We start from the raw sequence: 17,736 nt of genomic DNA, 5'->3' as shown, positions 1-17,736 counted from the left end.
AACCTAAAAAAAAAAGAATCCCGGAATGAATTCCTAAACGAATCCCAGGAGCATCTGTAGGAGTAATTCCTAAAAAATTCACTGCAAGAATTCATGGGAAGCACAGGTGGAATACCCAAAGAGACCCCAGGAAGCAATGCTGATGGAATCCTAGGAGGAATTACTGAAGGAATGCTAGAAGGACTTCATAAAGTTACAGCATCCACTCGATAACTGACTGCAGTTCAACTGGACTACATTTGACCTGGGCGCTCGATAACTGGGCCAACTAACTGAACTGTCGTCAAAGCCCAGTTTACGAGTGCAAGCTATATCACAAAAAAAAAAGTTCGTGAAGGAATCCTTGCAGGAATTTCTAAGAGAACCATGGGAGGAATACTATGAAGGATGCGCTGCAGGAATTTCCGAAGAAGGAATCTCAGGATGAGTTCCTGAAGCAATCCCAGGTAGCATTCCTGAAGGAATCACTGGAAGAATGAATCTGAAGCAATCCCTGGAGGGATTACTGAAGCAACCCCAGGTAGAATTTTCGTCAGAAGAAATGCCAGGGGAAAGTCTTCAATAAATCCTGGGAGGAATTTCTGAAAAAAATCCCATGAATACTTCCTGAAGTTATCCCAAGGAGAGTTCGTAAAGGAAGTGCTGGGGGAACTCATGAAGAGAAATATGGAGGAATTTCAGCATAGCAGCATCTCCCGAGGGAATTATTGGAAGGAATCACAAGAAAAAGTCTTGATGGAATTCCGATATGAATTCCTGAAGGAATCTCGCGAAGAATACCAGAAGGAAGTTATCCCAAGAAAAAACAATGAAGAAAGTATTGCAGGAATTCCTGATGGTGTTCTTGAAGAAATCCAGGCAGATATTTTAAAGGGATTCCAAGCGGAATTCCTGAAGAAACCCTAAAGGAATTCCTCAAAAAACCCTTGTAGGAATTCCTTAGGAATCCCGGGAGAAATGCTTAACCCTTCGGGACATGCGTCGTTGTAAAAAGTACAACACTACCAAAAATAAAGCAGTATACAGCACCATCACCTTGCAGTTTTAGGATCAAAAAGGCGCGCGTGTGGCCGGTAAACTTTTTGCTTTTTTTTTACACCGTGTATTTTAAATGGGTGCTGGGTACCCGGGTACCCTGCCGGCCACATAAGGGTTAAGAAATCCCAGAAGATCAGTAGAAGCAAACCCCTTTGTCAGCATACAATAAAAGTTTCTATCGGTGTTAGTTACCCGATGCGTCCCGGTGGTTGCACGGGATTACCCACGTGTTCCATCAAACTCAAACTAGACGCAAAACTTAATCAAGCAAGCTGTGCTACAACCGTCACAGTTTTTCAAGCTCTTGACGTGGAAACACAGGTTGTTGCCCAAACAATTGCATTATGATTCATAATGCAGCCCAAATAAGTTGCATTACGAATCATAATGCAACTGCTTTTTATAGTGAGGAAAAGTAGGCCGTAGTGACACTAAAACGGCAAGTATAAAATTCAATATTATTGTGCCAAGTTGCAAAAAAATAATTTTATGCAATTCAGTATCATAATTTATATTTTATATAACTCATTTTGGTATCATAAAGTCCAATTTTTCCAAACTGGTTCATTATGCAACTGAAATGAGTTGCATAATGAAAAATAGTTGTGTAATGTTCATTGTAGCATTGTGCTATAAAATATTGAGAAGAGATTGTCTTGGTTATGCTCGACTAAACGAACGCAACCAATCACTAAGTAGGCTATGGGTTTGGGTGAGGTGAACGGAGGCAGAAAGTGTACGACGACTGTCGAGGACGGACGCGAGTTACAGCTGCTCGGAGATACTACAATCTGGCGTACGAGGTTTGAGGATTGAAAAGAAAAAGCGGAACGAAACGGCAACTATTAAAGGTAATTATAATATTTCATAAATTGTGAATGCTTTGAGCATCTGGAGAAAGCGGAAAATATTGATTTTTCCCAAGTGATTTTTGGCGAGAATTTAAAGAATTCTCCAAATTACGAGTTTGACTCGCCCGTTTGTAAACGCGAAAGTTGAAAGAACTTTCCAGAATATGAGCGAAAATTATTAGAATTTTCCATGGATTGGCGAAGACCACATGGGTTTTCCAGAATAATGGCACAAAAGACATACTGGCGAGAATTGCACAGAATTCTCCTGATAAAAAAAAAGATTATTGCTGGTTGGAACATGTGTTTGTGCACCAGGGTGAAAATTTTCAGTTTGCTGCTTGTTACCTGGGTAACCAAGTGACGGTTATGTTTGCGTATGAAAATTTGAATGAACGCATGGGTTACTATGATTCGTGTCGAACGGATGAAAAAAAAACGAACATGATAATAATGATGGATTGATTCTAAGTTTCCATGGTAACCAAATGACGGCTACTGCAGCTACGGATTATGGATGATTTCAAATGAAAACATGGTGATTAGTTATCGAGTTGGAAAAAGCTGCTCAATGCATTCAAATTGAAGATATGTTTTGACAAAGAGATGAAAATGATTGACTTGAATCTCGTTTCATTTTAGATGGAGGAAGCACGCCCGGTTCCCCCATTCCGTTGCAATCAAATCGAATCGGGAAAGCTATCCAAGGAATGGAAGGCGTGGAAGGAGTCGCTCGAATGTTATTTCGCAGCGTATAACATCACGGACCAGCAACTGATGCGAGCTAAGTTGCTACATCTTGGCGGACCTGCGTTACAGACGGTTTTCAAAAACTTGCGTGACCGTGATCACATTCCGATTGTCTCGTTGGTCCCGAACTGGTACGATGCTGCGGTGGACAAATTGGACGAATTTTTTGAACCCCGACATCAAAATACATCTGAACGCCGGAAATTACGCTCAATGAAGCAGAAGTCAGGAGAACGATTTGCGGATTATGTCATTCGGCTCAAGCAACAAGTCTCGGAGTGTGGATTCGACAAATATGGATCGGAGATGGAACAAATATTAGTCGAAATTCATTTGACAGATGCTGTTGTGGAAGGATGCAGTTCAAACGAAGTTCGTAAGCGGATTTTGATGAAAGACTTGCCATTTCCGGATATTGAAGCTTTGGGTATTGCTCAGGAAGGAGTTGAACGGCAGTTGGCAGATATCACAAATTCGCCACCGGAAAAAGTGTATCGTGTCGGACCGCCACAGAAGCAACAAGGTGTGAAAGCGGATTTTTTTGCTCGTGACAAGCCCCGGGACAAGTCGTGTTTTAACTGCGGGCGCACTGGACATATTGCCACGGCTTCGATCTGTCCTGCTCGTGGGAAACAATGTCGCCATTGTAAACTGTATGGCCATTTCGAGAAGTTGTGCCGCAAGATGAAACGCAATGAGGCTATGGACCGTACTGAAAAGAAAGTCCAAGCAGTTGAGGATAAAAGCAACAAAGACTACGAAGCAACGGATATGCGCGCTGATGAAGACGAAAAGCCAGAAAAAGCTTACTACGCTTTTTATTCTGGTAATGAGTCTAATGTGATCCCATGCACTATTGGTGGTGTGAAAATTGAAATGCTGGTAGACTCCGGAGCGGATGCAAATCTCATCAGTGACAGCGCATGGATCAATCTGAAGAACGAACGGGTCTCTGTTGTTTCCTCTACCAAAGGCAGCTCTCGCATTCTTCGTGCGTACGGTAGTGAAAACCCGTTAGAGGTGCTTGGATCTTTCGTAGCAAAAGTGGCAGTGGGACTGAAGGAAGCAACAGCAGAATTCCTGGTGGTGCGAGGCGGTCAACGTTGCTTGTTGGGTGATAAAACTGCTAAGTTGCTCGGCGTCTTGAAAGTTGGTTTGGATATCAATGTAGTCAAAAGAGAGCAAACTCCTTTTGCAAAGATTCGAGGAATCAAGGCACATATTCATTTGGATCCAAAGTTTGTGCCAGTTTTCCAGCCAATGCGTCGTATTCCAATTCCAATGGAACAAGCGGTAAACCAAAAACTGACTGAGTTGATGAATCGTGACATAATCGAATTGAAGTCTGGACCGGCTAGCTGGGTGTCTCCATTGGTGGTGGTTGGTAAGACGAATGGCGAACCACGATTGTGCCTTGATCTGCGTCGAGTAAATGAAGCAGTCTTGCGTGAACGACATCCAATGCCAGCAGTGGACGACTATTTGGCACGTGTTGGTAAGGGCAAGATATGGAGCAAATTGGACATCCGTGAAGCGTTCCTGCAAATTGAGCTGGCGGAAGAATCACGAGACGCTACAACGTTCATCACTCCTCAAGGACTTTTCCGTTTCAAACGTCTACCGTTCGGGCTGATTTCGGCTCCAGAATTGTTCCAGAAGGCGATGGATGAAATTCTCACCGGATGTGAAGGTACATCTTGGTATATCGATGACGTAATTGTAGAAGGAGAGACTTTGGAGGAACATGACGAACGGCTGCAGAAGGTACAATAATGATTATTTGTATTAACAATTGATTTAAAATAAAACTAGTGTTACAAAGCAAATATTTGTTTTTCAGGTGTTAGCTCGTTTGAAAAATCGGAATGTAGAATTGAATTGGGAGAAGTGCCGACTACGTGTCACTGAAGTTGATTTCCTTGGTCACAATATCACTCCTGATGGTATTAAGCCTTCTAAATCGAAAACACAAGCACTGTTGTCTTTTCGAGAGCCTCAAAATGAAGGAGAACTGAGAAGCTTTCTGGGTTTGGCCAATTATATGAACAAATTCATACCGAATTTGGCCACGATTGACGAGCCACTCAGGAGATTATTATTAAAAAAACTCTAAATTTGAATGGACATTGGAACAGGCAAGATCTTTCGAAGAGGTCAAACGAGCTATGGGTGATGTGAAACGCTTAGGGTTCTACAAAGTCGAAGATCGTACAGCAATTATTACGGATGCTAGCCCTGTAGGACTCGGGGCATTATTGGTACAGTTCGATCAAACCGGTTCACATCGGGTCATCAGTGCAGCTTCCAAATCGTTAACGGAAACAGAACGTCGGTACTGTCAAACCGAAAAAGAAGCTCTCGCGATTGTGTGGGGTGTGGAACGTTTTCAAAATTACGTACTTGGTAAAATGTTCGACATATTTACCGATTGTAAAGCTTTAAGTTTTCTTTTCACAAAACGTTCTAAGCCTTGCGCCCGCATAGAGCGCTGGGTTCTAAGACTGCAGATGTTTGACTACAGAGTCATTCATATTTCGGGACAAGACAATGTTGCCGATAGTCTTTCGCGATTGGCTGTTTTAGAGCCTAAACCGTTTGATTCCTCCGAAGAAATTTGGATACAGGAAGTCGCTCTACAGGCGGCAAAGTCTTCTGCTCTTTCTTGGAAGAATATTGTTGAAGCTTCAAGAGAGGATCCCGATATTCAACAAGTACTGGAAATCTTATTGCAGGGAGATTTACAGAAACTTCCTTTAGAATTTCGAGTTGTTGCCAATGAACTATGCGAAGTAGAAAATGTGCTTTTGAGAGCAGACAGAATTGTCATTCCACGACAATTACGTGAAAAAGTTTTGGAAACTGCCCACGAAGGTCATCCAGGTATAACTATGATGAAAAATCATCTTCGTTCTAACGTATGGTGGCCAAAGATGGATTCGGACGTTGAAAAACTAGTGAAACATTGCCGAGGGTGTACTCTGGTGGCAGCACCTGAACGACCTGAACCAATGCTCCGCAGCGAACTACCGATGGCGCCATGGGTAACCATTGCTTTGGATTTCCTGGGACCGTTACCGGAAGGGCAATACTTGCTGGTCGTCATCGATTGTTACAGTCGTTTTATGGAAGTGTGTGAAATGACGAGCATCACAGCAAAAGACGTCATTAGAGAATTGTCTGTAATGTTCAGTCGATACGGTATTCCAAATGTGCTGAAGGCAGATAATGCCCCACAACTCAGTTCGGAATGTATTGAGTTTAAAGAATTTTGCAATGCAAATGGAACTAAACTAAGTAATACCATACCATATTGGCCACAATCGAACGGCGAAGTGGAGAGACAAAACCGGTCAATTCTTAAACGTTTACGAATCGCCCAAGAGCTAGGGCAGGATTGGAGAAAAGAGCTGTCCAGCTACTTACTAACGTATCATTCAACAAAGCATACTACGACTGGAAAATCTCCCGGTGAACTTATGTTCGGCCGAAAAATCAAGAGCAAGTTACCAACAATATCAACATTTCTCGAAGACGACAGTGTACGTGAAAAGGATCGATTAATCAAGGAGAAAGGGAAGCTGTATAGTGACAAAAGGCGAGGAGCAAAAGAAAGTGAATTGGAAGTTGGAGATCGAGTGTTGGCGAAACGAATGAAGAAGAGCAATAAACTTGATACTGATTATGCTGATGAAGATTTCATTGTGGTGAAGAAAACGGGAACGGATACGATTGTCAAATCTACGAATTCTGGCAAAGAATACCGACGGAGTTCGGCTCATTTGAAAAGAGTACTGAATCCAGAAGACTCCTCAGTTTTGACACCGTTGGAAGAAGCAGTATCAGAAGATCCAATTGAAGGGTGCAGCAGCGAGACAAGATTCAAACAATCTACGAGGACAAGACAAGCACCAGTTAAATTTAAAGATTTTGTATCGCACTAACTTAGAATACAAGTAATTAGAAATAAATGTATATTATATGGGGTTTTATTTCTTTTAAATGTAAAAGGGGGATTGTAGCATTGTGCTATAAAATATTGAGAAGAGATTGTCTTGGTTATGCTCGACTAAACGAACGCAACCAATCACTAAGTAGGCTATGGGTTTGGGTGAGGTGAACGGAGGCAGAAAGTGTACGACGACTGTCGAGGACGGACGCGAGTTACAGCTGCTCGGAGATACTACATTCATAATGCAACTCATTTGAGTTGCATTATAAACATTATGCATAAAATGGGTTGCATTATGAAAAAATCATTGCATAAAATTTTGTATGGAACTCTTTGCAAAACTCGATTTTTTTCAGCACTCTTCGTATTTATCTAACTCGGCAAGCCTCGTTGGATAAATGTTCGACTCGTGCTGAAAAAATCAACTTTTTGCAACTCGGCGAAACTACTGGGGGTGCCGGGGGTGCCAGGCACCCCCTGGAATTTGAATGCATTGCTGTGAGATATGAGACGGTGAATGATGAATGGATGAACTAATGAATATTGATTTGTAGTGCACCCCCTGACAAAAAACCGTAGTTTCGCCCATGCTCGTTACATAAATAACTATAAACGTATCATAGAGAAAGAGAGAGCTTAAAACTCTGATGTTGCCTACCTACTTTGTTTTTAGTTTGTAATATTTTTGAATGATCTCAATGAATGTCTCTTTCCCCTACTCCACAGTGGTGCAGGAAGCGGTCTGATCCGACGATGCCAACATCCTCGCCACTGCTCTGGAGGTCTTCGAAATGCAGTACCTCATCCGGTACCTAAGTGTTCAACGTCTGGCAGCTGCTGCAGCAGGACACGCCAGACTTCTACACGTTGAGATGAAGTGGAAATTCACGAACTAGGCACCGTTGATGTTTCGTCAAACGTATAGATCGACAACCACGCTACTGTAATTCAATAACAATACCTGGAAGCACGGAAACAGGAGCTGAGTTTGTAAAGGTCAGTCGAAGTCTGCTACCCTGATCGAGATCGATCACGATATTTACCGGCGAGATGTCGATAGAGCATATGCGAAACATCGAATCGCAAGACATCAATGGAATTACACCGTTGAAGCAATCGGTGGCTCTACGGTTGCAGTCTCTCATGATCTGTAACCACATCGACATGGACAAGATAAGTTTTGAACGAAAAAAAAAAACCCCGGATTCTGGGGATGGCATAGCGAGAAGGTCGAGAACATCAACGGGTACGATTGTAAGGTGTACGAACTACGAAGCGAGCAATATGGTATTTCATAGCCCGAATTCATAACCCGTACGAGCAACGAACACTTAAATGGGGGAAAAGTCCGCATATAGAGATCGCATACATCGCTGCAGCTTTTCCTAACAGTGACCAAAGAGGATTATGACCATGTGGGATTCAACGTCCTCAAAGATTATGGTGCGTCGCCTTGGTTGGGTAAGGATAACGATCAGAATAAGTAGTTCCAAAAATGGCCCTGTACATGTACCCAGCGTTGCGTAATACTACTCGCCGGGAGTGGATCTCTAGGACCGAAATGTTGGAAAACCGGAACCGATATCCGCCAAACTGTAGCGCTTCAAGCAAACATCTAGTTAAGCGAACAGTTCCCCATCAAGCTTCAGGAACAGGTGCTGGCCATTTCGGACCTGATGTCCGCAAGTTTCCACAATGAAGGCCATGACAATCACCATGTAGCTTTCTGCATGATTTCCTGTCAAGATCGGTAAGCATGCAGACTTATTTTATCCTTATGATAAATATGATACCAGATTTTTGATCGCCCATTTGTCCCCCATTTTAGAGATTCCGCTCTTCCACGTGCTGAACACGATGGTAACACTTCGACATGTTGATGATGGAAGCGCCGTTGACAAACGTGAGCATTCTGCAGGGGAGCCTTAGACCGCACCACGTACATATCGACAATAATAATTGCGACGTGCAAGCCGAGTACGTGCAAAATATGACAACGATGCCTAGGAAGAATAAATTATGCTATTTTATGTGCAAACATGTATATTGTGAAAAGGAAATAAATATTTCAAACCTTGTACACATTTTCATCCATTTACCATCGACTTGTCCTCAATGGCTGAATAAATTGGTTTTTATCCTTTTTCGACTGGAATTTAGTATAGTTCTAGTGTTTTCTACAACTATACGGAATTCTGAGCGAAAAATGGCAAAAACACAATTTAATCAACCATTCGGGGAGCTCTGGGCAATAGCTTTTATTTTACATCGCTTCCATTACATCATGAAAAGTACGTCATATTTATTACATTGCGATAATTACATCGGATCTGTTTATTACATCAACAGCCGTCGAGTACATCGGGCTGTGTAATATTAATCAATCGATGTAACGACCTGGTTGCAGCGATTTCGATGTAATATTCAACAACTTTTTTTGCTGTGTGGCGTCGCGGACAACAAATTTGAATTTATTTGTTCTAGCTGTCACGTCGGTTCGTCGGTGTTACTAGTGTGCACCTTAGCTAAAACTGTTTTGCAGCCGCCGGGTGGAGCTGTCAGCCGCCGTGTACGAATCAAACGAGCGCAATCTTATGGCGGCTGACTCAGATCAGCAGGATCTGAGTGATTAAGCTAGGATGAGGTCATTTGAATAAACCTAACCTCAAACTGCAAAAACGTTCCCGGAACAAAGGGGTATTTTTACCCATTTTCTATTTCAAGACCAAGTGTAATAAATACCCATTTTTTTTAAGTTCGAGACGAATACTCATTTTAGGGTAAACGGCAAATACCCATTAAATGGGTTAAGCTTTTAGTTCGAGTACCCATTAATGGGTATTTCTGAACTAACGTGTGGATGTGGAGCGCTTTCAAATTGGGTTTTTGTTTACCTCTGTCGTCAGCATCTATCAACTAGTGCAACCAAAATCTTCGCTTGGAAAAGTGTTTAATTTAATTAATACTCTCGTTGTTTATCTGAAATATATAACTAACACGATGGCTACGCTAGAAGATAAAATTCTCGGTGAAAAACTAGAGTATTATTGCAGTAGCAGTGAAGGTGAAAGTGACAATGAAGACGCTGACTCCAAAGATGCACCCAAGGGTGGTAAATCTGGCTCCGATCTGAAATTTACACCAGAGAGCCAAATCATGGAGCAATCGCACTGGTCCGGAAGCACCACAAACACCGGGCCGAAGGGCGTAATCAAGGATTGGCAACGCTTCAAGCAGCTCGAAACAGAAAAACGGGAAACTCAGGAGCGCGAAAAGTTGAACCTCATTAAAAAGCTCAGCATCACCGCACGCACCACCGCGGAAGATGAGAAAGCCAAAGAGCAGGAACAGTTAGACGAAGAACTAGCAGAGCTAATGAGCGATGATTTTCTGATGCAGTACCAGAAAAAACGTATGGCAGAGATGCTGGCTTTAGCGGGCAAATTGCCAACTTTCGGTACCCTGGTGGACATCCAGAACGGAGATGACTTTTTGAAATCGGTTGATGAGGAACAAAAGACGGTCACGGTCATTATCCACATCTATGATCGTTTCGATACGGCTTGCAAAAACATGAACAAATCCCTCGGAGAGCTCGCTCTGGAGTACAAGAACGTTAAGTTTTGCAAGTTTATGAGTTCTATGGCCGGCTTGAGCAGCTTTTTCAAATCGAACGGAGTTCCTGCTCTGCTGGTGTACAAGGGAGGCCAAATGATTGGCAACTTCGTGCGGGTTACCGACGATCTCAGCGACGAATTCGACAGCTCCGACGTGGAAGGTTTCCTGATCGAGGCTGGAATGCTACCGGATAAATCATGTGTTCCTGCAATAGTGACTGGGGTAGCTGGAATTGCAAACTAATATTCTTAATTAAGCATTGCGTTCGAAAATAAGGTATTTTTAAGTTATATAGTACATCTATGTCTAGCTTAATGTGGAATTATTATAAAGATTTTTATATCCTTCCAAGTTTTGTTTTCTTAGAGTTAGGTGATATGATTCATCCTTAATCTCACATTAAAAAAACTGCAATCAGTGATGGGAAATGTTGCGGAATTCCGCCATTGCCGATGTGAATTTCCATCCGTGTGCGTCATCTATTCAAAATAAGTAATGGAAAATTAATTATGACGTCTAATAATAGTGAGAAGCAAAAAATAGCTTATCAAACCGTCAAACTGGTATCCTAATGAACAAAATCAACAAACCTTGACGATTACGGCATAAGTAAAGATAAGTATTGTATTCGTTTCAAACATATTTTTACCTATAAGTTTCCAAATATTCTAAGCGTATTTGTAACTTTGCAAAATAATTAACTGCTTTTTAAGGAAACTAGGAGACGATTTTTCCAACGTTGTCCTCAGCTCATTCAAAAACATCGCGAGTTAGGTCGCGTCGCGACTTGATTGTGCGACGTTCGATTTGGTGGCGGCCCGACAATATTAGATTAAAATTTAAAGAGACTTTGTTGCAAAGTGGCGAGGTTTGTTGAATCAAAAAAGAAAATATTTTTTTTTTGTTTTCAATATTGCAGCATGCATATTGCCAATATGAGCAAGGTGATTCAGTTTTACCTTCAGATTTTCAAGGGCAGATTTGGTCGTGAACGTTAACTCGCTATCAGTATAGCATATAGAGCTTGCTGACGTTTATTCACCTTTCTCTTTCAAACATGCACGCGGAATAGGATTTGTTGTCATCAGGAAAGGTTTCCCGATGAAAACAAATCCTATCCCGCCTGCAAGCTTGAAAGAGAGAGGTGAATAAACGTCAGCAAGCTCTATTAGCAGTATCCGTGTTCGATTCTCGCCTGCCTTTTACCCTTTTCACACCCATAAGAAGGGTTTAAATACCGCTTGGAAAACCGAATCCTTGTGTGTGTGTGTGTGTGTGTGTGTGTGTGTGTGTGTGTGTGTGTGTGTGTGTGTGTGTGTGTGTGTGTGTGTGTGTGTGTGTGTGTGTTTTGACGTAAACTACGTCTATGGGGAAGGTACGGTACTGTACCACGGCACCGGGTGTAAAATGAAAATCTAAATTTTGCGACCGTCACGAAATTATGAAAGATTTTGCACGCTAATAACTCAGCCATTTATTGACCGATTTTTAAAATTTTGCCATCAAACAATCGCAAAACTATGTCCCTTTCATGTCAAATAGAGAAAACTATTGATTTTCAACAGTAAACTATTGAAAATTGCAGAAAAGTGAACCTATGTTTTAATTTAATCCAGCCAATCAGGAGCGAGCACATTTTTTGGGGTTTCTCGCTTGGTATATAAGTTATTGTCTTCTTCTCATCTTCCATCATTCTTCCGCGACACCTCGAGGGGGACGCATCGGAGGACTGCTAGCCAGTTTCTCCGCTTGCTTCTCACTTCAGTATGCTTTGGCTAGCCGAGCGTGGTGGTCGTCGGCTGTTGCCACTTGCTTTACCAGTCGTCGTCGCGTCGCCGTGCGCGGTACCAGTGGGGCCGCCAACCAGACCGGATCGGATCTGCGAAAACTTTCTTCATTCTGGCTTCATCGGGCGTCCGGGCAGCACAAGCCAACATCGGAATCAACAAAATTATGGAACGCGCTTGCATTAATACTGCAAGTAAATTAAAACAGCCCTTGAAAGGGCTACGAAAATGTCCCACGGCAGTGAACCGAATAATTTCAGTATGTTTTGTCTAGGCGTGCGCGGTGGTCGTCGGCTGGGCTGATGCTAGTCGTCATGGCAACGCCGTGCGCGGTACCAGTGGGGCCGCCAGCCAGTTCACACCGGATCGGATCTCTGCTAAAATTTTCTTCATCGGGCGTCCGGGCAGCACAAGCCAACATCGGAATTAACAAAATCATGAAACGCCATTGTAAAAGCTACGAAAATGTCCTACGGGAGTGAACCAAATAATTAATTCTCAGGAGGAAAGCCCGGGACACATTAGTGTCAATCACTATGAGCGCTGTGTGAAAATTGAACTGAGATATTCAATTCAAAATTTAATGTGCGAAAACTGTGCTAGTTGTTTGGCAATTGGTAAACATTTTCTTCAACTCAGATGATGAAGAAATTTTCATCTTGATGAAATGTATTACTCAGTGTTGCCATATTTCAATATGTGTAGGTCTTCGCAAAATTCTTAAATGTTATTTACAATTTTGCCGAAAAATTTGCATGATTTATAGAAATTATTTGTTAAACATTATAATTGTGCTGATCGATTTGCAAAAGTTCAATGAGATAATTATAATTCGAAAGCAATTGGTATGCATTGTGCAAAAATCTGTATGGCATCACTAATTTTCACCCCTCTTTCATCTAACCAATCACGTGCGAGAGGGGAATTTGAACCTCTTTGCCGTACAGCCGTCTAGTATATAAGTTATTGTCTTCTTCTCATCTTCCACCATTCTTTCGTGAAACCTCGAGGGGAACGCATCGGAGGACAGCTAGCCAGTTTCTCCGTTTGCTTTTCCCTTCAGTATGCTTTGGCAAGCCAAGCGCGGTGGTTGTCGGTCTGTGAGGGCTTGCTGTCCCGTCACGCAAAGCAAACGCTGCCGTTCTGGATTTGATTGTCATAACTACCGGATTTTACCTCATGTACGCAATAATTGAACAATTATTGTTCAGCGTAAGCATATAGATTTAAACAGCCCTTCTAAGGGCTTCGAAAATATTTTCCACAAGAGAGAACCGAATAATTTTCCAAGAAAGACGCCGGGTCACACAAACTTCTTCTTATCTTTCATCATTCTTTCACACCTCGAGGGGAACGCATCGGAGGACTGCTAGCCAGTTTCTCCGTTTGCTTCCCCCTTCAGTATGCTTCAGCTAGCCGGGCGCGGTGGTTGTTGGCTGTTGCTAGTCGTCTTCGCATCGCTGTACGCTGTACCAGTGGGACTGCTAACCAGTTCACACCGGATCAGATCTCTGGTGCGGTAGGAGCGGCAAACTTTCTTCATGCTGGCTTCATCGGGCGTCTGGGCAGCTTTGCAGAAGCCAACAAAATTACACCGCTGAATCGCGCTTGTAGTAAAACAGCCCTTGTAAGGGCTACGAAAATGTCCCACAGGAGTGAAAGAATAATTTTCTTAGGACGAAATCCCGGGACACAAGTGTCAATCACTATGAGCGCTGTGTGAAAATTGAATAGTGTTCCGTCGCAACCATGAGATATTCAATACAAATTTGTTAAAACTGTGCTAGTTGATTGGCAATTTCGAAAACATTTTCTTCTTTTCAGATGATGAAGAAAATTTCATTTTGATGAAATGTATTACTTAGTGTTGCCATATTTCAGTGTGTGTAAGTCTTCGCAAAATTCGTAAATCTGAAGAAGAAAGTTGCTACCGCCAAGAATTTGAAACCAACTACATCAAAAGCATTCTGTGAAAATCAAACCGCATCTTGTCGCAGAAAAGGTAACATTGCTCTAGTGCGCCCTTTGCACTATTGCATTCCTTTTCATCATAACAAGTGTTTGAAAATTGAGACTATCAAACCAATTATTCTTACAAAGCCAATCATTGTTGCTGTTCTGACATTTGCTGGCAGAACAACGAAATTATTGATGACACATGCAATATTTTTAACAAATTCTTGTTCAAACAGCCCTTTTGAGAGCAGTTTCAAAAAAGAGTAAACGGTAGATTTTCTGACAAAGTGACGCTGGTCACATAAGTGTCAAAACCGCCGAATTTCGAAAACTACTCCTAAACTAAATGCAACAGCTTGTCTTATCATCTGGTCGTGTCACCGAATCTGGCGAGTACGCTTTCTTCTTGTGTGTACAGTGTATAGCTATAAAGGAATTTCTTCAGGCTTTGCTTATGTTTTAAACTTTGTTATAAATATTTCCAACACAAATCCCCAGAATCCACCAAAATCTTGTAGAATTTATATTGTTAAAATTAACGATTTTCAAAACCATTAGCCACTACAAATTCGATTATTGATCCAAACAAATTGCATACACACTAAGATCAGCTCGGTATTTTCCCCATCTTTTTACTGAGTTCTCAACAGCAGATTTAACTCGGTACGCTCGGTTATTTATTTTGCGGATATTCTGTTAATGAGTTACCGAGCTCAGCTCACAAACTGTCAAAAGTTACTGAAGCACGGTAAATATCGTTACTGGTGAACGGTAAATACGATTACCGAGTGTACCGAAATAAATCTGCTGTTGAAAACTCAGTAAAAATATGGAAAAAATACTGAACTCAGTGAAAAAATTACTGAGCTGGAACATCTGAATCTTAGTGTGTAGTAGTCCTTTGTCGTTCATAACAAACTGCTTTACGTAGTTTACGTCATGCGGTTGTGTCTTGTACACACCCCTCTGATTTTTTTTTTTCGTTCCCGTGACGGAATGTGCGGTGGTGTTATACATCATAAGGTAGTGAAGCAAATCCGTTATCCAGTCACGATTCATTGAATGACTGATCTTGAGCCGCTTCAAAAGGGAACTGTTTTGTCTTTCGACTTCACCATTCGCCTGCGGCCAGTATGGAGCTGTGTGGTTCAAGGATATATTTCTTGAATGACAATATTCTGTAGCCTCTCGGCTGCTCAGTGGGGGAAAATGTAGGAGGGAAATTTCATAGAGCATGCACGGAAAAATATTAAAACCCAAAGAATAAGTTTTAAAAACTCAAATTTGGCTAAACTGCTTTTAGTTTTAACTCAAAGTTGGGTTGTTTTCTCCCTCGCCCCACCGCAATGTTGTCGAAAACAAAGAGAGAAGCACCGACGCATCCGCTGCTCTTCCGTGGAAGAAGCCAAATTTGAGTTTTCTTGAGTTAACCCAAATTTGCGTCATTTGAGGCCTCCGTTGGATGAAAATAACTTACCAGTGGGTTAATTTTTTTGCCGCTCTCAAACGAGAACTACTCACTCACCACTTTCGCTGTTTGACGCAAATTTGAGTTATTCCACGGAAGACCGGGATAAGGCAATCCATGACGACTTTTCGCGATGGGGGTGACAGCCAAAAATGTAAACATAGTGTGAGTACAACTTAACAAAGTTTCGTTAAGTGTCGTCGGTGCTTAACAAAAGCCTTTGTGTTCAACTGTCACCCCGATCATCGGATGTCAAATATACATGATAAACCAAAAAATCAGCTGATCGCATCTGTCTCATGGATTGCCTTATTGCGTCAAAACAACTTAAATTTGGGTTGATTTGTAGTTCCGTGTGGGGTCGTTTACTATGATTAACACCGCCGCGAATACTAACAGCACTCCTTCGCCACTCACCTAAACGGGAGATGGATTTGTTTGCCAATGGATCATTGAAACCGACTTTTCCGCTACTCACCGCATCAAAACAACAGTGCCACCGTATATGGACGGTAACACAGTGACAGCAGTCGAGTTACGTCAAACACACAAGGCTACGGTGCCGCTATCTGTTCATTTCATAGCGGTCGTTTTAGTTATTTCAGTGATCCATTATCAGATCCGGGGTACTTCAATACTCAAGGTCAGGGATGCCAGGTGAAATTTTCGAATGTCTTCGCAAGGCACGTTGAAATGTCTTCACATGTCTTCACACACCATATTGTGGCTTTGGTATAAAACTAATGTTAAAAATCAAAATTTATGATATGTTCTCACTGCGCTCTATATTAAGTAATAATGCGTGATGACCTTAATGATGACTTCTTATATCAAGAAAGGCGTTGTAATTCCTCCAAGAGTCTGAAATCCTTTCAAGAGTTTCTTCTGGGATTCCTCCAGTTTTTTTTTGTGATTCCTGACAAATTTATTAAGTTCACCGGGAAGTCTCTTCAGACATTCCAACAGAAGTACCTCGGGAATTACTTTCCAAGTATCCAGATATACTTTTCCAGGAGTCTTCGAGAAATTCTCCAGGAGTTTCTCGGGAATTCTTCCATGGCTTCCCCAAGAATACCATGCAAATTCCTTAAGAACCTTCGAAAAATTCTTGCAGCATTTGGGGTAGAATTCCTCCAGGATTACGCAGGGAATTTCACCATGATTTTACTGAAAATATTAACATAAATTATTCGAAAATTCCCTCCTGAACTTCCATGAAATTTACTTCGAGTTTCCCAAGAAGTCTTCCAGCAATAATGCATGGTTTCCTCTGGATTTCCCTCGAATATTTCAAGGATTTTCCAAAAAATCCTCAAGAAGTTCCTCGGATTTATTTCTACAAAAAATCCTTCACAATATCCTCGCGAATTCATCCATGAATCACTTGGAAATTTCTCCAAGAGTTCCTTGGAAATTCCACCATCAGTTCTTTAGAAATTCCTGCAAAAAATTCCAGGTAATTTCTATAAAAGTCCCAGAGAGTGTAGTGTATCTTGGAACTCCAAAGAAATTCCTTAATGAGTTTCATGGAAATTTCTCCACGAGTCTTAGAGAATTTCTCCAGGAATTTCCCGGAAATCCCTTCATGAATTCCCCAAGAATATTACGGAAATCCCCTTAGAAGCAATCGAAGTATTGCTGCAGTAATTGTGGTAGAGTCCCTCCGGGATTTCCCAGGGAATTTCTCAACGATTTTTTTTATTAACTACATAAATTATCCGGAAATTTCATCTACAACTTCCACGAAATTTACTTCAGAAGTCTTCCGAATACTCCTCCAGCAATAATGCATGATTCCTCGGATTTATATCCAAGAGTCCGGAAATTCTTCCAGAAGATCCTCGGGAATTCATTCTTGAGCTCATAAGAAATTCCTCAAAGAGTTCTTCGGGAATTCCTCCAGAAGATAATTGAGAATTTCTGTAACCGGCGGTTCCAATTGCTACTTGCAGCTCCACCGCAAGGTATTTTCCTCCTCCCGCAAGCCCACCGTGTCTACCACTCACCTATGCGGGCGGGTGTTTTCCTCTTGTCGGCATAAAGAGTGAGTACCGATTGGGTCTCAACACCAATACGCTACAGAGTCGCACTTTATTTGCAGTAGTGTGAGCGCGAGCAAAAAAATAAAAGCTCGCCAGACGTTCATCATGTGCCCATGGATGAATCATGGTGGAAGTGTTGCCAAACTGGAAGAGCATTACTATGTTCGGTTTTTTTCGTGCTCGGTCGGACCATTTAGATTATTAAAAAACCTCAGCTATCGGCGCGAAGAGATTATTCTGTCCGAAACACTAGTCGGAATAGCAGTGCGCGTCGGAA

At 41.9% G+C, this 17,736-nt stretch overlaps 2 protein-coding genes and 1 pseudogene across 2 annotated transcripts; all 3 read left to right on the top strand.

Moving 5' to 3' along the window:
• The first annotated feature begins 1,662 nt into the window (after positions 1-1,662).
• On the top strand, positions 1,663-5,531 carry LOC115269859 (uncharacterized protein K02A2.6-like). The gene is made up of 2 exons (XM_029878645.2): positions 1,663-1,889; positions 2,532-5,531. The coding sequence occupies exon 2, from the start codon at positions 2,532-2,534 to the stop codon at positions 4,410-4,412; it is 1,881 nt and encodes a 626-aa protein (XP_029734505.2). The 5' UTR covers positions 1,663-1,889; the 3' UTR covers positions 4,413-5,531.
• Positions 5,532-5,569: 38 nt separating this feature from the next.
• On the top strand, positions 5,570-9,027 carry LOC115271115 (ankyrin repeat domain-containing protein 13D-like; annotated as a pseudogene).
• Positions 9,028-9,265: 238 nt separating this feature from the next.
• On the top strand, positions 9,266-10,557 carry LOC134288028 (phosducin-like protein). The gene has a single exon (XM_062851650.1). It carries the CDS (start codon positions 9,589-9,591, stop codon positions 10,447-10,449), a length of 861 nt encoding a protein of 286 aa, XP_062707634.1. The 5' UTR covers positions 9,266-9,588; the 3' UTR covers positions 10,450-10,557.
• Positions 10,558-17,736: the final 7,179 nt, after the last annotated feature.

The sequence above is a fragment of the Aedes albopictus genome, chromosome 2, assembly GCF_035046485.1.
Source record: "Aedes albopictus strain Foshan chromosome 2, AalbF5, whole genome shotgun sequence".
Taxonomy (NCBI): Eukaryota; Metazoa; Arthropoda; class Insecta; order Diptera; family Culicidae; genus Aedes; species Aedes albopictus.
Note: the sequence above shows the minus strand (reverse complement) of the source record. Positions and strands in the feature narration are given on the sequence as shown.